We start from the raw sequence: 25,907 nt of genomic DNA, 5'->3' as shown, positions 1-25,907 counted from the left end.
ATACACATAACTGCCACCACCACCACCCACCCGCCCAATACGAGTGGTCAGTTTGCGAGAGCGCGCGCCGTGCTGCTGTACACATAGGGCATTATTGTATGGTTTGTCTAATCAGACACAACAGAATGCGCTGTTCAAGCTGTTTTTAATTTAATCAAGGCCTGCTTTCGTTTGTATTTGTCACATTTTCAGAAAAATTACATCGAAACTTAGACAAGGGAGTCTTCGTTGTTTTTCACTGAAAAGGAAGAAAGAAGAGGTAGAATCGAGCGAAAATGAACCAGTAAGACCTGAAAACAATATCGGTGACTTATCATTGTCGATTCAACGTTCAGCAGGTACAACTTTCTGATTATTTTGCATGTAATTGCATGAAATTCACACAAACACGATTAGTAGACTTTGTGACTTATTATTGGGTTCAGTTGGTTGATCTTTCAGTTGTTGTGGTGTGGGTGGCTGTGGAATGGACTCTGGATCAGTATTGTGAAGTTAGTAATTTTTCCCACTAAATTTGATAGTTTTGAGTATCTGCCTAGTGTGCAGAATTTGCATCTAATGGCTGGCGTGAATTATGGTCGATTTTCAAACGATGTTGGTTGTTTATAGTAAAATTATTTTGTAAAATCACTTTATCCATTCTACATACAGCAAACAACACTATTTAATTTGCTAACGTCTAGTAGCTCTTAAATTTATATCGCCTAAACATTTATAATACACGGTATTTTATCTTCATTTCCGTGTTGTTTTGTAGCTGTATTGTTATGCACACATTTTGTTATGCACTCTAGTATTAATAAATCTGCAATTGAATTCACAGCGCATATCTGTAGTGGCAGTGGTAATGTGGTGCTTCAAAAATCACTTGCTGCTGTTTTAGTGCTAAACACATATAAAGTAAAGGGACACTATACCGAAAAATTTCGTGCAGAATCGCTACATGATAGTAAATTTGCAGACTGACTAGAAAGAATTCAAGGTGATGACACAAGAGCATATCGTAAATTTTGCCATAATGTTTTATTAGCGTGTTCTACCGCCATAATAAGCCACAGTGACGTAAAAAAAGACACAAGACAGTGACAGCACCATTTCATTGGAAAATACCTTTCTCAACCGTGAAAGAGTTTTCAGACGTGAATCAAGCTGAGGGTTCCCTTGCATTATTTGTTTCCACCCATTGTCTGATCATGTCATGTCATCACTTAACTAATTTGTGCAAGAGAAAATTCACAAACAGCAAAATTGCCAGGAAACTTAAAACATGTACAACAAAACGTAGTGCAGCTACAAACATGTAATAAGGCAGTATTTTGTGGAAAATTTGTGGCAAGATGTCGGTGACAGCATGTATATTATTATAATTAATGAATCAACATACATTAGTGTGACCAAATTTTTAGGAGTAACAATAATATATTTCAGTGCTGGAACCAATGCAATCATTTCAATGTTTTTGAAATTAGCTGATCTCGAACATTATAATACACAGTCTAGTACAACAGCAATTAAAGACATGCCTCAAGAATTCAATTAGATCTAAACAAGCTGCAGTGTCTTGGCACAGACAATACAAATGTAATTGTAGTTGTTCACATTGGTGTCAATCAAATTTTGAAAAATGTAATTCTGGATTTGATTGTTATACAATGTGTAAGCTATTCAGTTCAACTTGCTACTTCTGCTGCAAGTGAGATTCTCCAGTAAACCTGGACTTATTAGTTATTGAAACATAATTTGGTTTTTGCATTCTTCAACTCACCAATTGTTGAATAATGATGTTTATCAGAGTTTCAAAGGTGCAAGATGCCTTAAAACTCCATACACATGTGATACACGATAGTTGTCCATAGAGCCTGCGATAACAAGAACTACAGACCAGCAGTTAGACCTTAGAATGCACATTGAAATAAAGTGAATCAAAGACAACTGTTACACTGCAGAAATGCTTTATTCAGTGTTTTCTGATGAATCCAGTTAGGTGTATTTAAATATTTTCCAAGACAAGTCTTTCAAATTTACATCTAGTTAATAAAATTTTGAACCCAACACAGAGGACCTGTTAAATAACGCAAACAGAATTATTAATAAAAAACGTTTTTGTCCCTACATATGTTATGCAAAGAATATTAAATTTAGACTTTGAAAACAGCTTAGATCCCAAAACATTTGTAGGATATTAGTTCGTTAATAAGATTAATGAATTGAGAAAATCTTAATTATACTCAGAACAAGAATAGTCCTATGTCTGAAATGCATCTGGTTTGTGTACCAATTAATAATTCAGTTCTTGCAACGACTTTCAGACACCAGTGAAATTTTGAGGAGAATTTCACTTCTTCCAGTGTCCAAAGCTCTTCATGTCGTTAAAGAGTCATTGAGTCCTCTCCTTGAATCATGTAATATTGATTACAGCACACTAACAACAACTGATTTTCAGTGACAAAATTCACTCTTGTCAAATGGTCTGAAACAGACGCTGTTAATTTCTGGTGTGAAGTGTTTCAACACAGAGATGAAAATTACATCAACCCATTTCACGAATTGACAACTTTTGTGCTGCCACGACTAATGTTACCATGGTCGAATGTGGAAGTGGAAAGACTTTTTAGCCAGATGAACATTACTAAAACGAAAGCGAGAAATAAAATGAAATCCGAAATGATGAATCCGCGTTTGTCGATTCGAACAGGAATCGGAAAGAAGAAATAATGTTGCCACAATAATGAACAGCCAACAGAAGTGCTGACGCAGGTAGGAACTCGCTACTTTGTAACATGGGCAGTTGCAACCATTGAAATACATGGTGACTAGAAACTGAATGAAACCGCAGACAGCTGTTAACTGATGGTTTATTGGCCCGACCGGTTTCGCTGCGCTAAAGCAGCATATTCGGATGTAAGTGGTGTCACATAAATTAGCACATGGAGCTGCTCCCAACGTTCATAGTCAGAGAATTCACTAGTGCTTTGCCTTTACGACTACTGACTACAGTTGCCGCATCCCCTGCACTATTCGCCCCAATGTTTCGCCGATTTTTATTCGTTGAACACTTCCCCTCTTCATGGGATCGAATTATCTGACTACGAACGTTGAGGGCGTCGCCATGTGCTAATTTATGTGACACCACTTACACCTGAAAATGTGTTTTAACGCAGTGAAGCCGATCGTATTAACAGACAATCAGTTAACAGCTGTTTGCGGTTTCATTCAATTTCATGTGACCTGATAGGAACTGTTGACGACATGTAAAGCATCTGAACATACTTTATCCGCTACTACCTCTGCCTCTGGTGTTGACAAAGACGTTGATAACCCTGAGCTCTTCATTTTCTCTTAGATAAGTTTGCTGTTCCACATTCCATAATTTTGTTCTACCTTTAAAAAAAGGTATTTGAATTGTCTCATACTTTTAGTTACTCTACAAACTCAGTGCTTAAAAAATAACAATCTAACGGTTTTGTTAAAGGGACGATAAAAAACAAAAATTCTTCGAGCGCTGGATCCTCTATACCTGCCCTACAAGGGACAGCGTGAAGTAATATTTAGCGTAAATGATGTAATGTAATATCAATCATCTTGTTTGTTCGGTTTTGAATTCTTTTTAAACTAGTACACTGAGTGATGAAATCAGCCAAGGAAAATTTCGAGCACTTTTAAAATTTCGCGTTGAGTCAGGTTATTCATCTCTCCAAAACCATTTATAGACAGCGCCAAAAATGCTACATATCTGAACAAAACAACTCAGAACCAGCTGATTGATTGTTGCCATTCTGTCATTATGAAAAATGTATTCGACAAAGTCAAAGAAGCAAAATATGCTGTCCTTGGCGACTAAACAACGGTTGCCACGGCACAGAACAACTCAGTTTATGTATCAGGTATCTGAATTTACAAAAAAGCACAATACATGAAGACTTCATAAGCTTTCTGTCTGCAGCTGACAGAACTGGTGCTGCATTAAGCGATCAAATCGTTCAAGAATTAAAACAAGTCGGCCTACAAGTTAAGATTTTGAGAGGTCAAGGTTAGGATGGAGGTGCTAACATGTCTGGAAAGTTCAGTGGTGTACAATCCCGAATAAAGCAGCTCAAACCGCTAGCGACTTGTATACATTGTGTAGCACAAACTAAACCTATCTATCTAGAGGGACTGCAGCTTGCCTAGAATTCGCAATTGTTGGGAGTTGTAAGTGTGTTACTAATTTTGTGTGTGAGTCAGCAAAAAGGTTGGAACATATCAAGCGAACTATCCTTGAAAAACACCCAGAGGCGAAAAGGGTTAATTTACAAAGTCTTGGTAGTACACACTGGCGTGAAAGGCATGATACACTCATTCAATTCAAATAACTATTTGACTCTGTCATACAGTTCCTTGAAGAAATGGACAGAACTTCTCTGTCATCGGAAATTGCAAGTCTTCTGGCTTCTATTCAGCGTTATGACTTTGTCTTAACTTTGATGGTAACTGCCACTGTGTTTGAGATTACCATTTCGCTTTCACGGTAACTTCAGGCTCTTGCAGTAAAATTCAACCTCTGGTATGAGATGGTAGACAGTGTAATAAGAACACTGGAACGATACAGAGAAATGAAATATGAAGTAATTTTCCAAGAGGCGTGTCATATTGTAGAACCTTTGGACATCCCACTGCAGGCACCCAGACTCGCCATACGTTTCGTTCATCCCTCAAATATGGAAGCACCTGATGCTAAGGAATACTACAAGTAAAGTAAACCTTTAATACATACACACACTTTTTGCTTGCTGCAGAATTTCTTTCTTTTCTGTTCTTTCGAGATCGAGAATAATGTCATGTCATGTTTTGTTTCAGTTTGAATTAATTCTTTCCTTTCATCGATTTTGTATTGAAACAGTTGAGGAGTCGCTTTCTGAGAGCAGGGCACTCTTCAGCAACTCTTACGAAGGAGCTCTGGAAAGACAGGGAACATCCCTCCCCCAAACAGCAGCAGAGGCACATCGAGAGACAAATGAATTTTTCCCTAATATAAAAATTCTTTAGAAGATTCTCGATACATTACCAGTATCTGCTTGTAGTGTGGAACGTATCTTCTCTTCGCTTAAACTGGTAAAGTCGTATCTTCATACGACAATGACGAATGACTGGTTGAATGGTTTGGCTGTCATGTATATTCACCGAGATATATCTGGCAGCCTACAACCTGTCGTAGTCATTGAAGAATTTGCCAAGCGTTGTCCGAGGAGATTTTCTATGTGTTAAATGAGCAAAATAAAATTAAGTGTGCTTTTTAGTATAATAATCTTTATTTTGAGAAATCCTACGCACAGTTGAGTCAAGCCCCTCCCAAAACAAATTCCTGGATGTGTCACTGCCAGCCGCTGACCGGAGTTTCGCGAATTGAATTGACGGACAGTGTGAAAACTCCTTAACGAGGCGGTGACGTGAAGCAACGGTCAGTGTGAATTGACCTTCGACACTTGTAGCAGGCAAATGAAATGACCTCGCATTCATTTCTTAAAAGCTTTAAGCCAAGGTCATTCCAGATATGAAATTCAAACTATGAATATGGCTATGAGACGCATATGCTTAATAAATGGCGCTTCTGAACGGGATGTGCCTGTACTAGCGAAGTTAGTGGCATTTAAAATCTTCAGAGCGTTTAAGTACAAACTTCTTCCCCACCATAATCTCGTAACTGTCGACGTCTATGTATGTTAGCGGCTAAAATTCTGTCCTGTGTATCTGAATTCTCACTCAATGAATATTTCTATTCTACGCAGATCAACGGAGACACAAAAACAGCTCTATGGTAGAATCACTTGCGCAAGCTGGCGATAGTTCACAAGGCAAAGATAAAGCACGCTGCTGTATGTAAGTGCGCATGTTATCTATGCGTCAACAAGTGGGTGGTGGGTGTTGGCTGTTAGTTTGTATGTGGATACAATGTTGTCAAACATTACGCATTGTTTTTGGCTTATGTTTATCCTATTGGTGTTGTTCGTACCAGCAGGTTAGAGATAATTCAATGTGTGAATTTTCGTTAGGATTATTAATACTTTGTTGATAATCACTTCACAGATCAATCACCCCTCTCATTGCATTGATCGTTTTTTTTTTATGAATGGCTCAATTTTAAATACATACATTTCAGGCGAAGCTATACGATGTTACCAATGTTCATCAGCCGAGGATCTGAAAGGAGAAGATAACTGTGGAGCATACAAAAAATTTGACAAGAGTCGTCATATCGCAGTTGATTGCGGCAGCGATGAATCTCATGTTCTTGGAACATTTTGTGTCAAGAAAACTCAGCAGGGTCCCAAAGGCTTCATATGTAAGTACACTGCACGTTGATATTGTCTGTTGAAATTTGCACCACACTATTAAGCATTTGTTTTCTCGCTTGAGTTCAAAACTGCAGATCACCAATACTCAATTTCTTGAATATCGCGTGTACAGATAAACTTATGATTTACAATGGGATAGGAATCTTGTATGAAAAATAAAATCCATGTGTGACATATCCATCTCAGTTCATAGTCTGATTGTGTTTCGAATTGTTTAAAAATAACAGTCATTTAGGAAACAAAACTTTTCTGAAAGTAATACGTTTCATTCTCATTTCGCCTGACAGATACTTGCGAGCATTCTTTAATAACCTATTTTTGGCGTGCCCGTACCCTTTCACCCACTGATTAACAGTTTGACCAAGCTCTGACAGATAGTCCGGACATGAAAGTTGCCTGTTAAATAGTGCAGTTCAGTGAATAGTATGATTTTTTCGACAATTTAAACCTGTATCATTGTCTTCTTCCAAATATTGTCATTGTTGTTAAACCCCATCATAAGTAGTTCTGCCAAATTTCGTTTGGAAATCAGAAAGAACACCATAACTTATATTAGAAAAAATAATGTTTTGTATCAATCATTGAACAGTACACTGATACTACTGGTATTTAATTTATGTACATGCTATTTTCTGGAAAGTATGTTGTGGTGACAGACTGATTTGTATCAAGGTCTAGGTTAGTTGACGAAGTGGTATCAAACGCCTCAGTTTATCCTTAGGCCTATTTGTTTACTTTCATTGCCATTAGATTAAGACCATCCTAGTACTAGATTCAGTAGGCCTACTTGTTTTTGGGGCAATTAATTTCTTGTTATATGGCATGAGAAAATATTATGAGCTAAATGTAGTGTTAATGGAAAGACCATTTCTTAGCACTGTGTGAAGGCAGTAGTAGGAGTTAACTACCCATGTTTAATGATTTGTAATATTTAGTTGCCTGGTGTAAGCCTAACCCCAACATAAATTTCACTCTTGGAGTCTGATGTGAGCATGGGAGAGATGCTGTTCACTTGCTTTGTAGAACATGTTTATCACACTGGACATTAGGTTGTTGTCTTCATAAGATTTCATACATTCTTATTTATCAGCCCAAACTTGAATGTTTTGCACACCACGCCGCCACCTTCATGATCCTGCTTCACAGTTGTTGAACTTGTGTTGTAATGCTTATCCAGTGGTAACCAACCCAAGTATATGCTGCTTAGTTAGTTGTGGTGAAGTATCTACAGCTGTCACCTGCTAAGAAGTGTAAAAAGTGTGACAGCATGCTCTTTTGACTATCAGATATATTAAGGTTGCTTTACAGCTAACTCACAGATGGTTTGTTAGTATGTTATCATCTCTGCAATCTCAGTGACATTTATACCTAGGCTGCCGCATTTGTAGTTTTTACCTTGAGTACCTAAACAGATTTATGCTAGAATGAGATTTTCACTCTACAATGTAGTGTGCGCTGATATGAAACTTCCTGGCAGATTAAAACTGTGCGCTGGACCGAGACTCGAACTCGGGATCTTTGACTTTCATGGGCAAGTGTTCTACCATCTGAGCATCCCCAGCATGATTCACGCCCCGTCCTCACAGCTTTACTTCCACCAGTACCTCGTCTCCTACCTTCCAAACTTCACAGAAGCTCTCCTGCGAACCTTGCAGAACTAGGAATCCTCGAAGAAAGGATATTGTGGAGACATGGCTTAGCCACAGCCTGGGGGATGTTTCAAGAATGAGATTTTCACTGTGTAGTGGAGTGTGCACTAATATGAAACTTCTTGGTGGATTAAAACTGTGTGCTGGACCGAGACTGGAACTTGGGGCCTTTGCCTTTCACGAACAAGTGTCCTGCCATCTGAGCTACCCAAGCACGACTCATGCCGTTCAAGTCTCGGTCCAGCACACAGTTTTAATCTGACAGGAAGTTTCAGATTTTTGCTAGATATAGTGTCTAAAAAGTGGGAGCAGTGTTTCTGTTGTATGCAGCTCCATTTTAGTCTGTGTACTCACGTTGGGGAGTGGGGATTGACTCCTCATCTAATCATCCTGAGTTAGTTTTTCCATTGTTTCTATAAATTGATTCATGTAAACACTAGAATGGATTCCTCTTGAAAAGAACACAGGTAATTCCCTTCTGTATCCTCATTGTACTCATGCTTCTTGTTGATGGACATTCTAGTTTGCTGACACACAGCTTTCATGTCGATTTTCTTGGTGAACCTGGTCTTCCTCAACCACAAGCCACCTTCCTCGATGTCCACCTCAAAGATGGCTACATCAGTACCACTGTCCGTACCAAACCTACCAACCACCACCAATACCTCCACTTCGACAGCTGCCACCCATTCCATACCAAGAAATCCCTATCAAACAGCCTAGCCACCCATGGCTATTTCGTCTTTAGCAATAAGCAATCCCTCTTGAAATATACCAAGGGTCTTACTGAGGCCTTCACAGACCATAATTAACCTTCTAACATTGTACAGAAACAGATCTTACATGCCTTATATCACAAGTCACCCACCACCTTCCAAAGTCCCACTGTCGGGCCACAGAGGAGCATTCCTCTCATGACTTAGTACCACCTAGGACTTGAGCAACTGAATCACCTTTTTTGCCAATGTATCTACTACCTCTCGTCATGCCCTGAAATTAGAAATGCTCTACCAACTATCCACCCCACCTCTTCCACAGTGGTACTCCACCGTTCACTGAGCCTACACAATATCCTCACCTATCCCTACACAACCTTTGCTCCCAACCTTTTGCCTCATGGCCCATATCCCTGTAATAGACCTAGATGCAATAACTGTGCCATACATCCTCCCACCCCCCATGAACCATGGACCTTGCCGTTGGTGGGGAGGCTTGCGTGCCTCAGCGATACAGATTGCCGTACCGTAGGTGCAACCACAACGGAGGGGTATCTGTTGAGAGGCCAGACAAACATGTGGTTCCTGAAGAGGGCAGCAGCCTTTTCAGTAGTTGCAGAGGCAACAGTCTGGATGATTGACTGATCTGGCCTTGTAACATTAACCAAAACGGCCTTGCTGTGCTGGTACTGTGAACGGCTGAAAGCAAGGGGAAACTACAGCCGTATTTTTTCCTGAGGACATGCAGCTTTATTGTATGATTAAATGATGATGGCGTCCACTTGGGTAAAATATTCCGGAGGTAAAATAGTCCCCCATTCGGATCTCCGGGCGGGGACTACTCAAGAGGACGTCGTTATCAGGAGAAAGAAAACTGGCGTTCTACGGATCGGAGCGTGGAATGTCAGATCCCTTAATCGGGCAGGTAGCTTAGAAAATTTAAAAAGGGAAATGGATAGGTTAAAGTTAGATATAGTGGGAATTAGTGAAGTTCGGTGGCAGGAGGAACAAGACTTTTGGTCTGGTGATTACAGGGTTATAAATACAAAATCAAATAGGGGTAATGCAGGAGTAGGTTTAATAATGAATAAAAAAATAGGAGTGCGGGTTAGCTACTACAAACAGCATAGTGAACGCATTATTGTGGCCAAGATAGACACAAAGCCCATGCCTACTACAGTAGTACAAGTTTATATGCCAACTAGCTCTGCAGATGATGAAGAAATAGATGAAATGTATGACGAGATAAAAGAAATTATTCAGGTAGTGAAGGGAGATGAAAATTTAATAGTCATGGGTGACTTGAATTCGTCAGTAGGAAAAGGGAGAGAAGGAAACATAGTAGGTGAATATGGATTGGGCAGAAGAAATGAAAGAGGAAGCCGCCTTGTAGAATTTTGCACAGAGCATAACTTAATCATTACTAACACTTGGTTCAAGAATCATAAAAGAAGGTTATATACCTGGAAGAATCCTGGAGATACTAAAAGGTATCAGATAGATTATATAATGGTAAGACAGAGATTTAGGAACCAGGTTTTAAATTGTAAGACATTTCCAGGGGCAGATGTGGATTCTGACCACAATCTATTGGTTATGAACTGCAGATTGAAACTGAAGAAACTGCAAAAAGGTGGGAATTTAAGGAGATGGGACCTGGATAAACTGACTAAACCAGAGGTTGTACAGAGTTTCAGGGAGAGCATAAAGGGAACAATTGACAGGAATGGGTAGCTCTGAGGGATGAAGTAGTGAAGGCAGCAGACAATCAAGTAGGTAAAAAGACGAGGGCTAATAGAAATCCTTGGGTAACAGAAGAAATATTGAATTTAATTGATGAAAGGAGAAAATATAAAAATGCAGTAAATGAAGCAGGCAAAAAGGAATATAAACGTCTCAAAAATGAGATCGACAGGAAGTGCAAAATGGCTAAGCACGGATGGCTAGAGGACAAATGTAAGGATGTAGAGGCTTGTCTCACTAGGGGTAAGATAGATACTGCCTACAGGGAAATTAAAGAGACCTTTGGAGATAAGAGAACCACTTGTATGAATATCAAGAGCTCAGATGGCATCCCAGTTCTAAGCAAAGAAGGGAAGGCAGAAAGGTGGAAGGAGTATATAGAGGGTTTATACAAGGGCAATGTACTTGAGGACAATATTATGGAAATGGAAGAGGATGTAGATGAAGACGAAATGGGAGATAAGATACTGCGTGAAGAGTTTGACAGAGCACTGAAAGACCTGAGTCGAAACAAGGCCCCGGGAGTAGACAACATTCCATTAGAACTACTGACGGCCTTGGGAGAGCCAGTCATGACAAAACTCTACCATCTGGTGAGCAAGATGTATGAGACAGGCGAAATACCCTCAGACTTCAAGAAGAATATAATAATTGCAATCCCAAAGAAAGCAGGTGTTGACAGATGTGAAAATTACCGAACTATCAGTTTAATAAGTCACAGCTGCAAAATACTAACGCGAATTCTTTACAGACGAATGGAAAAACTGGTAGAAGCGGACCTCGGGGAAGATCAGTTTGGATTCTGTAGAAATGTTGGAACACGTGAGGCAATACTAACCTTACGACTTATCTTAGAAGAAAGATTAAGAAAAGGCAAACCTACGTTTCTAGCATTTGTAGACTTAGAGAAAGCTTTTGACAGTGTTAACTGGAATACTCTCTTTCAAGTTCTGAAGGTGGCAGGGGTAAAATACAGGGAGCGAAAGGCTATTTACAATTTGTACAGAAACCAGATGGCAGTTATAAGAGTCGAGGGGCATGAAAGGGAAGCAGTGGTTGGGGAAGGAGTGAGACAGGGTTGTAGCCTCTCCCCGGTGTTATTCAATCTGTATATTGAGCAAGCAGTAAAGGAAACAAAAGAAAAATTCGGAGTAGGTATTAAAATTCATGGAGAAGAAGTAAAAATTTTGAGGTTCGCCGATGACATTGTAATTCTGTCAGAGACAGCAAAAGACTTGGAAGAGCAGTTGAATGGAATGAACAGTATCTTGAAAGGAGGATATAAGATGAACATCAACAAAAGCAAAACGAGGATAATGGAATGTAGTCAAATTAAATCGGGTGATGCTGAGGGAATTAGATTAGGAAATGAGACACTTAAAGTAGTAAAGGAGTTTTGCTATTTAGGGAGTAAAATAACTGATGATGGTCGAAGTAGAGAGGATATAAAATGTAGACTGGCAATGGCAAGGAAATCGTTTCTGAAGAAGAGAAATTTGTTAACATCGAGTATATATTTAAGTGTCAGGAAGTCGTTTCTGAAAGTATTTGTATGGAGTGTAGCCATGTATGGAAGTGAAATGATAACTAGTTTGGACAAGAAGAGAATAGAAGCTTTCAAAATGTGGTGCTACAGAAGAATGCTGAAGATAAGGTGGGTAGATCACGTAACTAATGAGGAGGTATTGAATAGAATTGGGGAGGAGTTTGTGGCACAACTTGACAAGAAGAAGGGACCGGTTGGTAGGACATGTTCTGAGGCATCAAGGGATCACCAATTTATTATTGGAGGGCAGCGTGGAGGGTAAAAATCGTAGAGGGAGACCAAGAGATGAATACACTAAGCAGATTCAGAAGGACGTAGGTTGCAGTAAGTACTGGGAGATGAAGAAGCTTGCACAGGATAGAGTAGCATGGAGAGCTGCATCAAACCAGTCTCAGGACTGAAGACCACAACAACAACAACAACATCCTCCCACCACCACCTACTCCAGTCCAGTCACAAGCATCACCTGTCCTGTGAAAGGCAGGGATACCTGTGAAAACAGTCATGTGATCTGCAAGTTAAGCTGCAACAACTGTGCTTCATTCTATATGTGCTTGACAACTAACAAGCTGTCTGTCCGCATGAATGGCGACCGACGAACGGTGGAGAAGAAACAGCTGGACAATCCAGTTGCTGAGTGCACCACCCAACACAGCGTTCTTAATTTTAATGACTGCTTTGCAGCTTGTGCCAACTAGGTCCTTCCTACCAACACCAGCTCTTCTGAAGTGTATTAGTGGGAACTCTCCCTGCAATATGTCCTATGTTCCCGTAACTGGCCTGGTCTTGACATTCATTAGTCATTATTCTTCACCTATCCCCTGTCCGCCTCATTAGCTGAATGGTCAGTGCGTTGGGCCACACACGGGGGCCCAGGTTCGATTCCCGGTGGGGGTGGGAGATTTTCTTCCCTCAGGGACTGAGTGTTGTAATGTTCTCATCATCATTTCATCCCCATTGTCGACGCCAAGTTGCCCAGTGTGGTGTCGCACTCAGTAAGACTGGCACTTGGTGGCTGAACTTCCCACCTGGGAACTCCTGGCCACTGATGCCATGCGATCATTTCCATTTTTAGCTATCACCTTCCGTGTTCCAACTCCACAGCCTTCTGTTCCACAAGCACATCCACAATCTTCTTACTTCCCTCCTTTTCCGCTGCTCCCGCCATCTATCTCCGAACTGCACCTAGCTGCCGTACTTTCCCTCCACCTCATACCTGTATTATGCTCCCACAAACAGCACTTGACCATCCCCCTCCCCACCCCTGACTCTTCCTTACCCCTATCACCCAGATTGCCTCTCCCATCACACGCAGTTGCTCATAGTTTGGCCCCAGTTGCCGGAGGTAGTCGTGTGTGTGAACTGCATTTGCATGAATGTGTGTGGTTTATTTCGGAAGAATGCCTTCTGCCAAAAGCTTACATGTTTAGCAGACTTTTTGTTGTGTCTGTTTGCAACTCGGCATCTCTGCTACACGCTGAGTAGCAATCTATCCTTTCCATAATATGGTCATTATTGCATCCTGGAGTTTCTGTTGTTTCACATTGGCTTGAATGTCGTTTGTCTTCAGAGTTAACCCTTCATGTAAATATCTGCACTTTGTTGTTTTATGTTAGGTTCATACTGATAACACCAAATCGTGCCACCCATGATAATTTTTTCCAGCAAAGAATTGTTTGTTTTGCATGTCAATCAAGCCACAGCCTGCATCGTTGTTTTTGTTCAGGAGTCAACATGTGCAGGACAACTTTCCACTCACTTTTCCTATTAAACATTCTGGAGAATGTCTTGAACATTTCATTTAGAGATGTTGCTCCATTCCAATTTGCAACAACCTTGACACATTCCAGCCATACATCCACTACTTAATGCCGCCTGCTCACAATTGACTGATAAGAGTCCACTTCTGTCGTTTACAGTTGTTACTTCAAGCTGCCACCATTGTTACTGCATTGACATCACATATGTGCCAGAAATAAAATCAGTCTTGGAAATTTTTGGCTGGACGGTGTAGAGCTTAGGTCAACCAAGGCTAGTCCTGTTATCTGTTTTCTTCAGTAAGAGCCAAGATTTGGCTGCTTCAACATTTTCTTGGTCTGCAGACTTTTGGCGGGTGAGTTTTGGTACAATGATGCCTAATGAGCAGTTCAGTATGAGTCATTGATGCAGTTTGTATAGAAGCTGTAAGAGCAATACTGGATGATAGTTCTTCTGGGGATGTGGGTCTTTCCCATGCTTTAATATTGCCGCTATCTTTGCTTTTCTCCACGTCTTTGGGGGCCATTTCATGTCGAATCATCCAGAAATTTTAGGAAATGACACCCATCATCATGCAAATCTTCGAAATTTTAGGCAGTGGAAGTTTACCTACATATGTTCACGTTTGCAAAATGTAAATGTTGCAGGTCAATTACTTTTCACTTATGATAAAAAGAAGTTGTGTAGATTCAGGAATCCAGTCTCTCATAAACAAGCGCCTTTATAATTTAAAAATGCTATAGTTCCCACAGTTTTTGCGGTGGAAGCTTGAATTTTTTTTTGTTTTAGTTAAAGAAGAAGGTTTATATTTTTATAGTTGTGCTTCTTATAATGAATATCCATCATCTGCAGCTCAGAAAATATTGTAAATAATTTCTTTTAAACAAAATCCATGCATGGACATAATAATTTTTTGAAGGTATTGCCCCCTCATACCTTTGAAAAATTTACAATATTATTATAAATACTCCATTATGTCACACTAAAAGAATAATTTTGTAGAAATAATGGGAAGTGTGAAAAACAATGTTATTGTAAAAGAAATATTGGAGTTCCTAATTCATGACTACCATGTCACCACTAAAAAATTTGGCTATACTGGATTTCCTTAGGAAATCATATCTGAGAACACTGTTTTATTGCCACTAAATGTATTGCATCATCCAGTTCCTTTGTTTTGAGTTATGTGTTCACTGAGCATGCAGTTCTGAGCTCTTGTACTGAGTTGTATCCAGAGTCAGTTATTGGTTAAAAATTCAATTGTTGCAGTTTTTAACTATTCATTCCAAAACAAAAGTTAAGTCCCTTAATGTTACAAGAATAATGTGAACTACTTTTGTTATGAAACAATGGGATAGAATGATTTTTCATTATTTAATTACTTTTTAGGTTACGCCAATCATCTTTTGAATTATTTACAAGAAATATTGGTTTTATGACTGAAGCAATATGGAAAGTACAAGTAAGCAGTGTTTTCTTGGACAATATCTGCAAGATATATGTGATAATGCCCTGACTTGTGTGAATGAACTGACCAGTGAAGAACAAGAACTTTTATTATGGCGAAGCAAGAGTCATTCATACTGTGATTTAAATGTTTCATGTGTGTGTGTGTTAAACACAAAGACAGGTACCTGCGCAGATTCTCTCTACATAAGAAAATTTGCTGTGATCCCTTCAAGCACCATAAACCATCTGTTTCATCTGGATTGCATGAAATTAGTTTTGAAAAAGGCAAAGACATTCAAAATGAGAGGCTTTAGCATTACCCTTGGGGAGAAAATGTGCCCAACCTGTATCAAACTTATTAATGAAGAACAAGCAAGTGACGACTCATCACCAGACTATATAAATGACAGTGATGTGAAGGTGCAGACACCTGAAAAGTCTGTGCTTAATACTAGCTTGACTAGCTTAGGAGTATCTCCTGTAAAGCTGCATTCAGTTGCTCGGCATGGTTGGTATGCAGCAGCCAAACGAAAATTGGAATCAGCAGCTGGGGCTCTGCAACTAAAATTTCACATACATATCAAGTTGAGCTGGCTGCTGATGCAAGCACTATCCCTGACAGTGATTTAGCAGAACTGGAAGCAAAGGCAAAACATCTTGATGAACTCATGGACAAAATCAAACAGGAAATTGAATATGCAAATAATTGTGAAAAAATTCAGTTACGTACTCCGGTGCCGCCAACTTGATCTCGACAGAAAGTCAGTTCCAAATTTCCGGTTTTTGAATATCTGGTACGTTAAGCGAGAGCTCTTTTAATGGAGAAGGGTATTTTATCGATAACAGTGTATACTTGCAGGTTCATCAGGAACATATACCGTATGTGTATGCATTTACCACCAGAATGTTAAATTGATTCTAAATTCCATTTCTATTAAAGAAACATACCAAGTTCTAATTAAAATAATAACATGTGATATAAATAACTGAGGTTGTATGCTTAGTCTGTATGAAAAATGCCCCATCAGTTCATTGCTTAAACCCACTTAGAAAATGAAATAGAAGACTATGATCCTGATGAGATGGCTCAGTACAGTCAATGGGTAGCATCTGATAAAATGACTTTAAGTGTTCAAATCACTTCTCTATCAGAATTGCGTGACACACTAATTAAGAAAATTGAAAAACTTACTCCACACTCTTTTATTTCTAAATCAAAATCCGATTATCTGAAAATGAAAAGGGAAACACAAAATGAAGTCGAAAACACTTGCTGAAGGATTAGTGTTAATTTTAATGGAGTTCAGTAAAAATCTCAACTTCGTTGTTAAAGATGACGTACAGGAGTACCATTGAAACAATGGCAGCTGCACTCTTCACACTGTCCATATATATTACAAAAAGGACAAACTGTCGCATGTGAAAAGCATTTGTATTGTTTCTGATGATGTAGAACATGATGTTGCCTTGGTGTACCAGACTTACGACTGTACTGAATTTTTGTAAATGTGGATTTCCAGAAATTCATCTTGCATTTGTTGAACATTTCACTGATGGTTGTTCTACACAATATAAAAAAATTGTAAGAATTTCAGAAATATCTGCTGCCATGAACACAACTTCAACATAAAGTGCAGCTGGTCCATTATTGCTACCAGCCATGACAAATCTCCCTGCAATGGTATTGGTGGCACTGTTACAAGACTTGTAACAAAAACAAGTTTGCAAAGAGTTAATAAAGATCAAATACTTACAGCTTCACAGGTACTTGAATTCTGTCATGAGAACCTGCAAGGCATTTCAGTTCTCTTTGTTTCAAAAGATGAAATTGTACAAGTCAGACATTATCTCTCTCTCAGCGCTTCACAAGTGCAAAAACAATTTGTGGAACTCGATCCATGCATCACATTGTACCAATATCACCAGCCAAGATTGGAGAAAAAAAGAAAGTCTGAACTGTGATACGGGTTTTAGTATTGTGCATGTTTCTCAGATGCGCTTCTGCCACTAATGCCGGAATGCACTGTGCAGCCCAACTGCTATGTTGCATATGGATATGACTCTTCTTGATATTTGGGAATTGTTGAGAAGGTGAATTGTGAAGGAGGAGATGTTGCAGTAAAGTTAATGCATTCTCATGGACCATCCCCATCTTTTATTGGCCTGATAATGATGTTTGTGTTGTTTCTTTCTCTCATATTCCATGTGAAGTTGATATCACCACAGCAACAGGGCATACTTAATCTCTGAGCAAAGAGTCCTTAAAGTTGGTGGAAGAAAAGTGGTTCTCATAAAAATAATAATAATAAAAAAAAATTCTAAGCATCAAAGTGTCTCGTCACGTGTGTAATTCCGAATCAACTTGAATGCAGATTGGTACCAGCATTTTGTGCAGTGTTGACAACATTGGCTTTTGACAAAATGGTTATGGCAGAAGAAAGAAAGTGTTCATATATCATGTAATGTACAAGTTTCCCTATATTTTATAATGTGTAATTTTGTTTCATATATTGCAATTTTTGTTCAGTTTGAATATTGTTATGTGTACGTATGTTGTTAAAGCCTCTTGGGTAGTAATATAATTTTTTTCCCCAGTGTCGTTCATTTCTCAAAACTGATTTTTTGTGTGATGAAACTTTATTATTTGTAGAGCACTTTCTAATTTTTTCAGTGTTTTCCAGTGGGGGGGGGGGGGGGCAATTGTCCAAAAATTTATTCTAATTTAACAATAAAATTATCTAAACTTTACAAAAATTTTGTTGGACAATTCTAACATGTTTTCAGAAACTACATGTCTGAAAGGATATTCAGTGAAAAAACAGTCAGTCTACTATTTTTTACAATGAAATGAACACCCTTAGCTGCTTACAGGCATTGACATACGTCGACGGGGACAGATGAATATATGTGTCCCGACCGGGACTCGAACCCAGGATCTCCTGCTTACATGGCAGACGCTCTATCCATCTGAGCCACCGAGGACACAGAGGATAGTGCGACTGCAGGGATTTATGTCTAGCACGCCTCTGGCGTAACCCACATTCTCAATGTATTGTCCCACACTACATTCATGGTGCCCCCGCCCATTATACTCATTACTCGCGGCGTGTTGCCGATTCCCATAAGAGTTTGGGCACTGTTTGTGCATTCGCACAGAAGAAGAAGATGGTCAAGTGGCCGGTGAGCCTTAACTATATGTATATATTAAGATGGTATCTGTTCTTTCGGACATTTGAAAATTGGCTGCAGTTTTTAAACAAAAAATGGTATACTAAGATGGTATCTGTTCTTTCGGACATGTCCGAAAGAACAGATACCATCGGTGACCATGCAGCTCAGATGGATAGAGCGTCTGCCATGTAAGCAGGAGATCCCAGGTTCGAGTCCCGGTCGGGGCACACATTTTCATCTGTCCCCGTTGACGTATGTCAATGCCTGTAAGCAGGTAAGGGTGTTCATTTCATTGTAATTTCATTCTAACGAGCTGCATGGTCAACGATGGTATCTGTTCTTTCAGACATGTCCGAAAGAACAGATACCATCTTAGTATACTATATTTTTTGTTTAAAAACTGCAGCCAATTTTCAAATTTTTACAATTTGCTTTGAAGTAACGCATTGCATCGAACTTTCAGCAATTGCTACCAACAGAATGTATATAAAGCAATAAATATTGGCAAAAGTTCATGATACTAGAAACCAAAGCAGTACACAAGATCTAAGTTCACAACTGGATAATGGGTGTCATGGCCTGGATGACTTGATATGGAATGACCCTGGAATCTTGCATATTTTGGGGTAGTGGTTGACAAAGCCCAGACTCCATTGTTCGCTCCAGGACCAAAGTGTTTTATGTTTCACACAGATGTCATTCTCCCCGATTGCTTTTCTGTTTTCATTGAGGTTAGCCCTATGTTGAGTTCTTTTAAGGCAATTGGTACATTTTAGTTATTTGATGCTGAAAGTGGGCTCCTGCTGATTTTGGACTTCAGTCTCTCTTGTTGGATTTTCCAGTGAGTTGGTGTTACTTTGGATGATTTTTGACTACTTTAGGCTTACAGCTCTTCATCTTGTCTTTTCTGAACCATTATTTCCAATAGTGCTATTCCACTAAAACCTTAATATTGTGAGGTATTGGTAGCATTTATTGGTGTTTCACATGAATGTTTTGTGGAGTCTTCTGCAGGGCTTGAGTGAATAAAGAGTAACATAATCAAAAATAACTGTGTACACATTCCATACAGAGTCAGTTCCATTTGTCAATGTCTCTGCTGTGTAATGCGGGCAGTACTGTTTAGGGGGACCTTACAGTTATAACACAATGAATTGCCTTCTCAGATAACCATTTAATAATTCTTTGAAAAACATAGTTTACTAACTCTTCTAGTGTTTTCTCTCTAGTGGAATTTATTATAACACTAGTATTGTGTACAAAAAAGTACAAATTTTGCTTGTTGAATGTTAAGTGGTAGGTCATTCACATGTATAAGTAGTAGGAGGTGGACCCAGAATTGAACGCTGTGGGATTCCCTGTGCGATTTTACTCCAGTCACTAAAATTTTCTACAATTCCTACATTGTCTGAATTATTCAGTTTGTCAAGTATGATTCAAACCAGCTATGTGTAAAGCCATCAGTTCCATAGAACTTCTAGTTTTTGAAGAAATTATTCTGATCTACACAATCGAAGGCTTGGAGAGATCACAAAAAATACCAGCTGGTGATATATTATTATTTGAGATGTGTTCTGTTAGATGAGTGAATGTATAAATAGCATTCTCAGTCGAGCAAGCTTTCTGGAAAGCAAGATGTGATGTGCTAAGTAAATGGTCTCCACTTACGTGTTCGACCACTCTTGAATACATTATTTTTTCAAATATTTTGGAAAAAGATGTCAGTAAGGAAATTGACATAATTGTTTACTTATTACTTATTAAGTTGGAACAACTTTTCAGAATTCTATTTGAAATTTCATCAGCCCCACAATAACTTTCATTTTTTAGAATTTTTACAATTGTATTAATTTCAGTGAATGATATTGTATTAATTTCAGTGCTTAGTTTTGTGGAATGACATTTATAATATTTTGTCTTGCTTCCTCAACTGAAATTTTTAATCCTGTATTTGCTGCTACATTTAGAAACTTATTGTTAAAAGTATTTGCAACTTGTCAATTATTAGTCATAACATAGTCATTTAGTTTAATTATTACTGAATCGTCTACACTGGCTGTCCTCTCTCCTATTTGACAATGTGTCATTGACACAAATTGACTGTGGAATACATTTTGACATAAGCATCTCTTCCTACGTATACCTCATTCCATATCAACCCTCTTAGCTTACTCTTAAAACATTGTATTCTGTTCATATTAAATAAGCCTCACTGCTTTGTATGAACCAGCCTCCCAAGTTGAAAGGTCCCATATTGTTTATTTCCATTAATTGTACATCATGATAAGGTAGCCCGTTAGCAGTTGGGTACACACTAATTGTTTCAACCTGAGCATTGTCTATAAAAATGTGGTCTATCCGTGATCTACTTTTTTGCTGCACATAAGTGATTACTGAAATTAGATTGAAACACCCAAATAGTAATTCTGTTCATTTTTTCTATCCATATCTTTTAAGAAATCCACATTGAAGTCCCCACAAGTTACTAACTGTTTATTCTTGCTTGACATGTAGCTCAATAATGCATCTAGATTCCTCATAGATATCTAAAGTTTCCTTGCAATCTGTAGACAGTTACAATTATCATAGAAGTATTCTGCAGTAACAACTCATAAGAACATGCTTCTACATTTCAATCAACACAAAAACTATTTGTTTCTATATTTTTCACCAGCTTTTACATACTTTGCAACTCCTTTCTCAAAGTTAACTCAACACGAAAATGATGCTAATCTATAATCCTTCGTAACTTATTCCACCATTGGCCACAATCTACAATTGTTTGCAGTTTGTGCCTTTAATTGCTGGTTCTTCAAACTTTCTAAGCAGGCATTCACAGGATACTTTCTGTCTACCTTCAGACGTTTGCCATTTCAGTTTTGTATGTGCAGCTCTGAATTATGAGGCGAGTAGACCTAATCGACTATCAAAAATATGGGCAAATATGTTATTGACATTTCTGTATTTTCCAGTCAGGTTCAGGTTTATGTTAAAGGTACAACTGCTAAGTATTTATTAAGAAATTTAAAAGTACATAACATGTTTCAAAACTTTAGTCATTTGCTGCTGCTTCTGTATAACAGAATCTTGCCATTGTTCCAAAACTCTTAGTATTTAGAACACAGCATAGTCTGCAATTCAAGTCTCTCACATGTCTTTTTGTATTTATTTACAATCTCTCTTTATCTCTGTGTGTGTTTTGTATTGTTAATGAGCACTATTTCCGTCATGAGTGAACCACATGTAAAACACATAGTATATGAAACTTTCATGTGCATTTTCAGGGGATGGGCGATGGCGTCAGGTTATCCGTCAGTGTGCGTCTGTGGCAACTTATGGAGTGACTGGAGTATGCAACTGGGGTGTCTATGACAATGGTGTGTACTGGGAAGAATGTTACTGCTCTGAGGATGGATGCAATTTAGCACCATCATCAAAAATATCAAAGCCATTGCTTATGATCTTATCCACTGTTGCATTGTTGACTTACATGTGGCTTCAGTGAAGCTTTTCCATGTACCTCACATTTAAATATGTGGACAGGATCTTGTTATTGAGAGTTGAATCTCAGAATCAGCAAGTAGCCTGTTACACATTTGCCAGTATTTTATCAGCATTTTTGGTTCCAGTCAACTGTATTGGTAATATGGAAAGTGGCATCCTAGAAAGCATTCATGCACAGTTGATGTAGTAGAACCATTGCAAATTGTTGTAAAGTTTGTAAATATACTTTTTGTTTAAGTTTTATGGGTGACACAGCACTATCAAGCTGTATTTTGTATTTATATTTTAGGGCAGCTGAAGACAGAATTATGTTTGTAGATGATATGAAGTTACTCATTCCCTTAGGCAGGGGACCAGATGATTTAGTCAATGAACAATTCAATATGTATTTAGGTTCTAGAAACTAATGTATTACCTGAAGGTTTTAATGTTCATACATTTGTATTCAATTGCTCCATCTTAAATTTTGTGCTGTGTTATGAAAATATTTAATGGTGGTCATATAATTTTTAACCGTTCATTGACAAATGAGATAAGTTTCTCTTATGAAATAACTGAAAATGACTATTAGTTGTTCTGGTTAGCCACTGCCTATCCGTCCACTTCCTAGTATATATTAGTTAAATTTGTAGTTGGACCTGCTGATGATTGTCCAGCTATAATCATGGTATACCTCACTGACTACTCATTTCCCCATAAATGAGTAATAATCGTACGATTCAGACTTTATAGACATATTTTTTCACATTCCAGAGACTGATGATATACTTGTCATTTCAGCCCATGATGTCACTGTTATTTGCAGTTGCCACTGCCAGAGGCATGTCATAAGTTAGCAGACTTTTTTATATTGAGTGTGAATACCATGTTGTTTAGGTGTCAAACACATTGTTATTTCCTTAAGGCAGCTGTTTTGTTTGTGTCATGTGTCTTACAAAATACAAGGGGCTATAATGGACTACCCGTGTAACCTATCCAAGTGAATGATGTGCCTGGTATAACACTGGGACGTTCTCAAATTATTTTTTCCATGTGCTAGTAGTGCTGAACAGTTAAAACTGAATGTCTTTCTGTCTTGTACATTTACTTTCTTGTCCTGTGAAAGAGAATTATTCTATCTATGAGACATTATTGCTTTACATTTATGCTGAGTATTCATATAGCTTTCAGTCTCTCTTATGAAGCACAACTTGCCAGTGTACTGCCTTCATCACCAGGCACCCACTTCACTTGGTTGCACTGTAGTAAACTAAAAATCATATCTGAAAAAAATTAAAAATGTGGTTTTTGTAAAGAAAACATAAATATTTTTTGGTACTGAACTCTAATACAGCAAGTGATAAAATTACGTGGTACATGAAAATATACTGTAATGCCCATGAATAAATTGAATACCAAAATTGGGATGCCATTTCAGTCAAAAGATGATCTGACAATACTTTTACTGAATATGCTGTGACATGTAGCATTGATCTTTCTGCTCAAACTTCATACTTAAATCCATTAGTTTCCCAGATGTAAGATTATTAGTTATACTCATTGACAGTTTCTCACTCCAAAAACGCACTCTGGCAAAATGCACATTATTAAAATGAGTATAGAGGACATCAGATAAAAAAAAGCCTTACTCAGCTACTTTGCTTTGTGAAGGATTATTTGATTCCAGTCACTCTGTAATATTGTGATATTGTGTACAACAGACTCAAAAGAGGTGGATGCCTGTCAACCTTGTTAAGTAACAACAACTGGCCTGGTTTTTACCTCAGTCACTGTGCAGCTGCACAAATTAATAAAAATTTGAAAATACGTATTATATTTGGCATTGCAAAACATGCTTGTACTGTTGTTTTATGTTGTAGGTTTATTTGCATGTGAATCATATGTTTCAGTATTTTGGAATTTCTGACAAAAAATTACATTTCATTTAAACTTATTTTAAGATTATATCAAAATATGAAGTTTATCATGTTAGATGGAATTTTTATTTTCTTTCACTACTTATATTCTGCATAACTCATCTAATGCAGTAAACATTAATTTTATTGTAATTTAACATAATTTCAATTTTTCTAGATTTATTTCCTTAAAGTGGTTTTACAAATTTACATTAGACGATCACTAGTTTGTGGCATGTTGATGAGAACTGCTTTCCTGCTCAAACAATCTGATGCCCTTATTTGCTAAGATACTTTAAATGATCTGTGTTTTATGTGTAAGAGTTGACATAAAATTAATGACTGTGTAGGAAAGTGGTTACTATGTGATACTAATATTACATTTTTCCGTCCGTTCATGAAGGTAGATCTGTACAGGAAAGTGGTTCTATATGAAACTAATATTACATTTTTCCGTCCGTTCACGAAGGTACATCTGTCGACATTGTGAAAAAAAGTATTTTCTTTATAAAAGAATGAATACTTCTTACAGTTTGTATCAATATTAGCAGTTAAGTGTTTTACACATATTTTTATATATTTTTTCTATAAGAAAATAAATATTTTCCAAACACATACTTTGTTTCATGATAACAAAACCTGAGCGAGCCCTAAAATATCCCTTTCTGCCATTCTTGTTGTATTGCTCTCATTTTGCATATTGTAATATCAAGTTATCTTAGTAGAAAGATTAAGGAAAGGCAAACCTATGTTTCTAGCATTTGTAGACTTAGAGAAAGCTTTTGACAATGTTGACTGGAATACTCTCTTTCAAATTCTGAAGACGGCAGGGGAAAATACAGGGAGCGAAAGGCTATTTACAATTTGTACAGAAAGCAGATGGCAGTTATAAGAGTCGAGGGACATGAAAGGGAAGCAGCGGTTGGGAAGGGAGTGAGACAGGGTTGTAGCCTCTCCCTGATGTTATTCAATCTGTATATTGAGCAAGCAGTAAAGGAAACAAAAGAAAAATTCGGAGTAGGTATTAAAATCCATGGAGAAGAAATAAAAACTTTGAGGTTCGCCGATGACATTGTAATTCTGTCACAGACAGCAAAGGACTTGGAAGTGCAGTTGAATGGAATGGACAGTGTCTTGATAGGAGGATGTAAGATGAACATCAACAAAAGCAAAATGAGGATCATGGAATGTAGTCGAATTAAGTCGGGTGATGCTGAGGGAATTAGATTAGGAAATGAGACACTTAAAGTAGTTAAGGGGTTTTGCTATTTGGGGAGCAAAATAACTGATGATGGTCGAAGTAGAGAGGATATAAAATGTAGACTGGCAATGGCAAGGAAAGCGTTTCTGAAGAAGAGAAATTTGTTAACATCGAGTATAGATTTAAGTGGCAAGAAGTCGTTTCTGAAAGTATTTGTATGGAGGGTAGCCATGTATGGAAGTGAAACATGGACGATAAATAGTTTGGACAAGAAGAGAATAGAAGCTTTCGAACGAATGTGGTGCTACAGAAGAATGCTGAAGATTAGATGGGTAGATCACATAACTAATGAGGAGGTATTGAATAGAATTGGGGAGAAGAGGAGTTTGTGGCACAACTTGACAAGAAGAAGGGACTGGTTGGTAGGACATGTTCTGAGGCATCAAGGGATCACCAATTTAGCATTGGAGGGCAGCGTGGAGGGTAAAAATCATAGAGGGAGTCCAAGAGATGAATACACTAAGCAGATTCAGAAGGATGTAGGTTGCAGTAGGTACTGAGAGATCAAGAAGCTTGCACAGGATAGAGTAGCATGGAGAGCTGCATCAAACCAGTCTCAGGACTGAAGACCACAACAACAACAATATCAAGTGTACTTCCTCATAAGAAACACACACCATTGTTTTCCTCAGGCATACAAGATTATTTAGTACGAGTTATACATGCTGGTGTTGCTACGAAACTTCACTCCTATATGCTGAACATTCACACTCAGGGGTTCTCCCACCACTATTGCAAATGAACGCAGGTGAAAGTGTGTGGTATACTTTGCCAACCATGGGGTATTTTACATATGTCTGAAATGTGAAACAAGTTCCCAGAAGTAAAGCTGTGAGGACGGGGCGTGAGTCTTGCTTGGGTAGCTCAGTTGGTAGAGCACTTG

At 38.2% G+C, this 25,907-nt stretch overlaps 1 protein-coding gene and 1 non-coding gene across 2 annotated transcripts; one reads left to right on the top strand and one right to left on the bottom strand.

Moving 5' to 3' along the window:
- The first annotated feature begins 5,872 nt into the window (after positions 1 to 5,872).
- LOC124775095 lies at positions 5,873 to 24,376 on the top strand. Its single transcript, XM_047249911.1, has 3 exons — positions 5,873 to 5,995; positions 6,137 to 6,319; positions 21,649 to 24,376. Exons 1-3 carry the CDS (start codon positions 5,929 to 5,931, stop codon positions 21,867 to 21,869), a joined length of 471 nt encoding a protein of 156 aa, XP_047105867.1. The 5' UTR covers positions 5,873 to 5,928; the 3' UTR covers positions 21,870 to 24,376.
- Trnat-ugu lies at positions 18,102 to 18,176 on the bottom strand. The gene has a single exon. It is a non-coding gene; the product is annotated as a tRNA-Thr (tRNA).
- Positions 24,377 to 25,907: the final 1,531 nt, after the last annotated feature.

The sequence above is a fragment of the Schistocerca piceifrons genome, chromosome 2 (assembly GCF_021461385.2).
Source record: "Schistocerca piceifrons isolate TAMUIC-IGC-003096 chromosome 2, iqSchPice1.1, whole genome shotgun sequence".
In the NCBI taxonomy this organism is placed as follows: domain Eukaryota; kingdom Metazoa; phylum Arthropoda; class Insecta; order Orthoptera; family Acrididae; genus Schistocerca; species Schistocerca piceifrons.
Note: the sequence above shows the minus strand (reverse complement) of the source record. Positions and strands in the feature narration are given on the sequence as shown.

What these genes read in the sequence shown, in the direction of transcription:
- LOC124775095 (XM_047249911.1), top strand. Translation starts at nt 5,929, where the DNA reads ATGTTGTCAAACATTACGCATTGTTTTTGGCTTATGTTTATCCTATTG. An exon ending in GGTGTTGTTCGTACCAGCAG is followed by an intron (nt 5,996 to 6,136) that starts GTTAGAGATAAT and finishes CATACATTTCAG; the next exon opens with GCGAAGCTATACGATGTTAC. An exon ending in GGGTCCCAAAGGCTTCATAT is followed by an intron (nt 6,320 to 21,648) that starts GTAAGTACACTG and finishes GTGCATTTTCAG; the next exon opens with GGGATGGGCGATGGCGTCAG.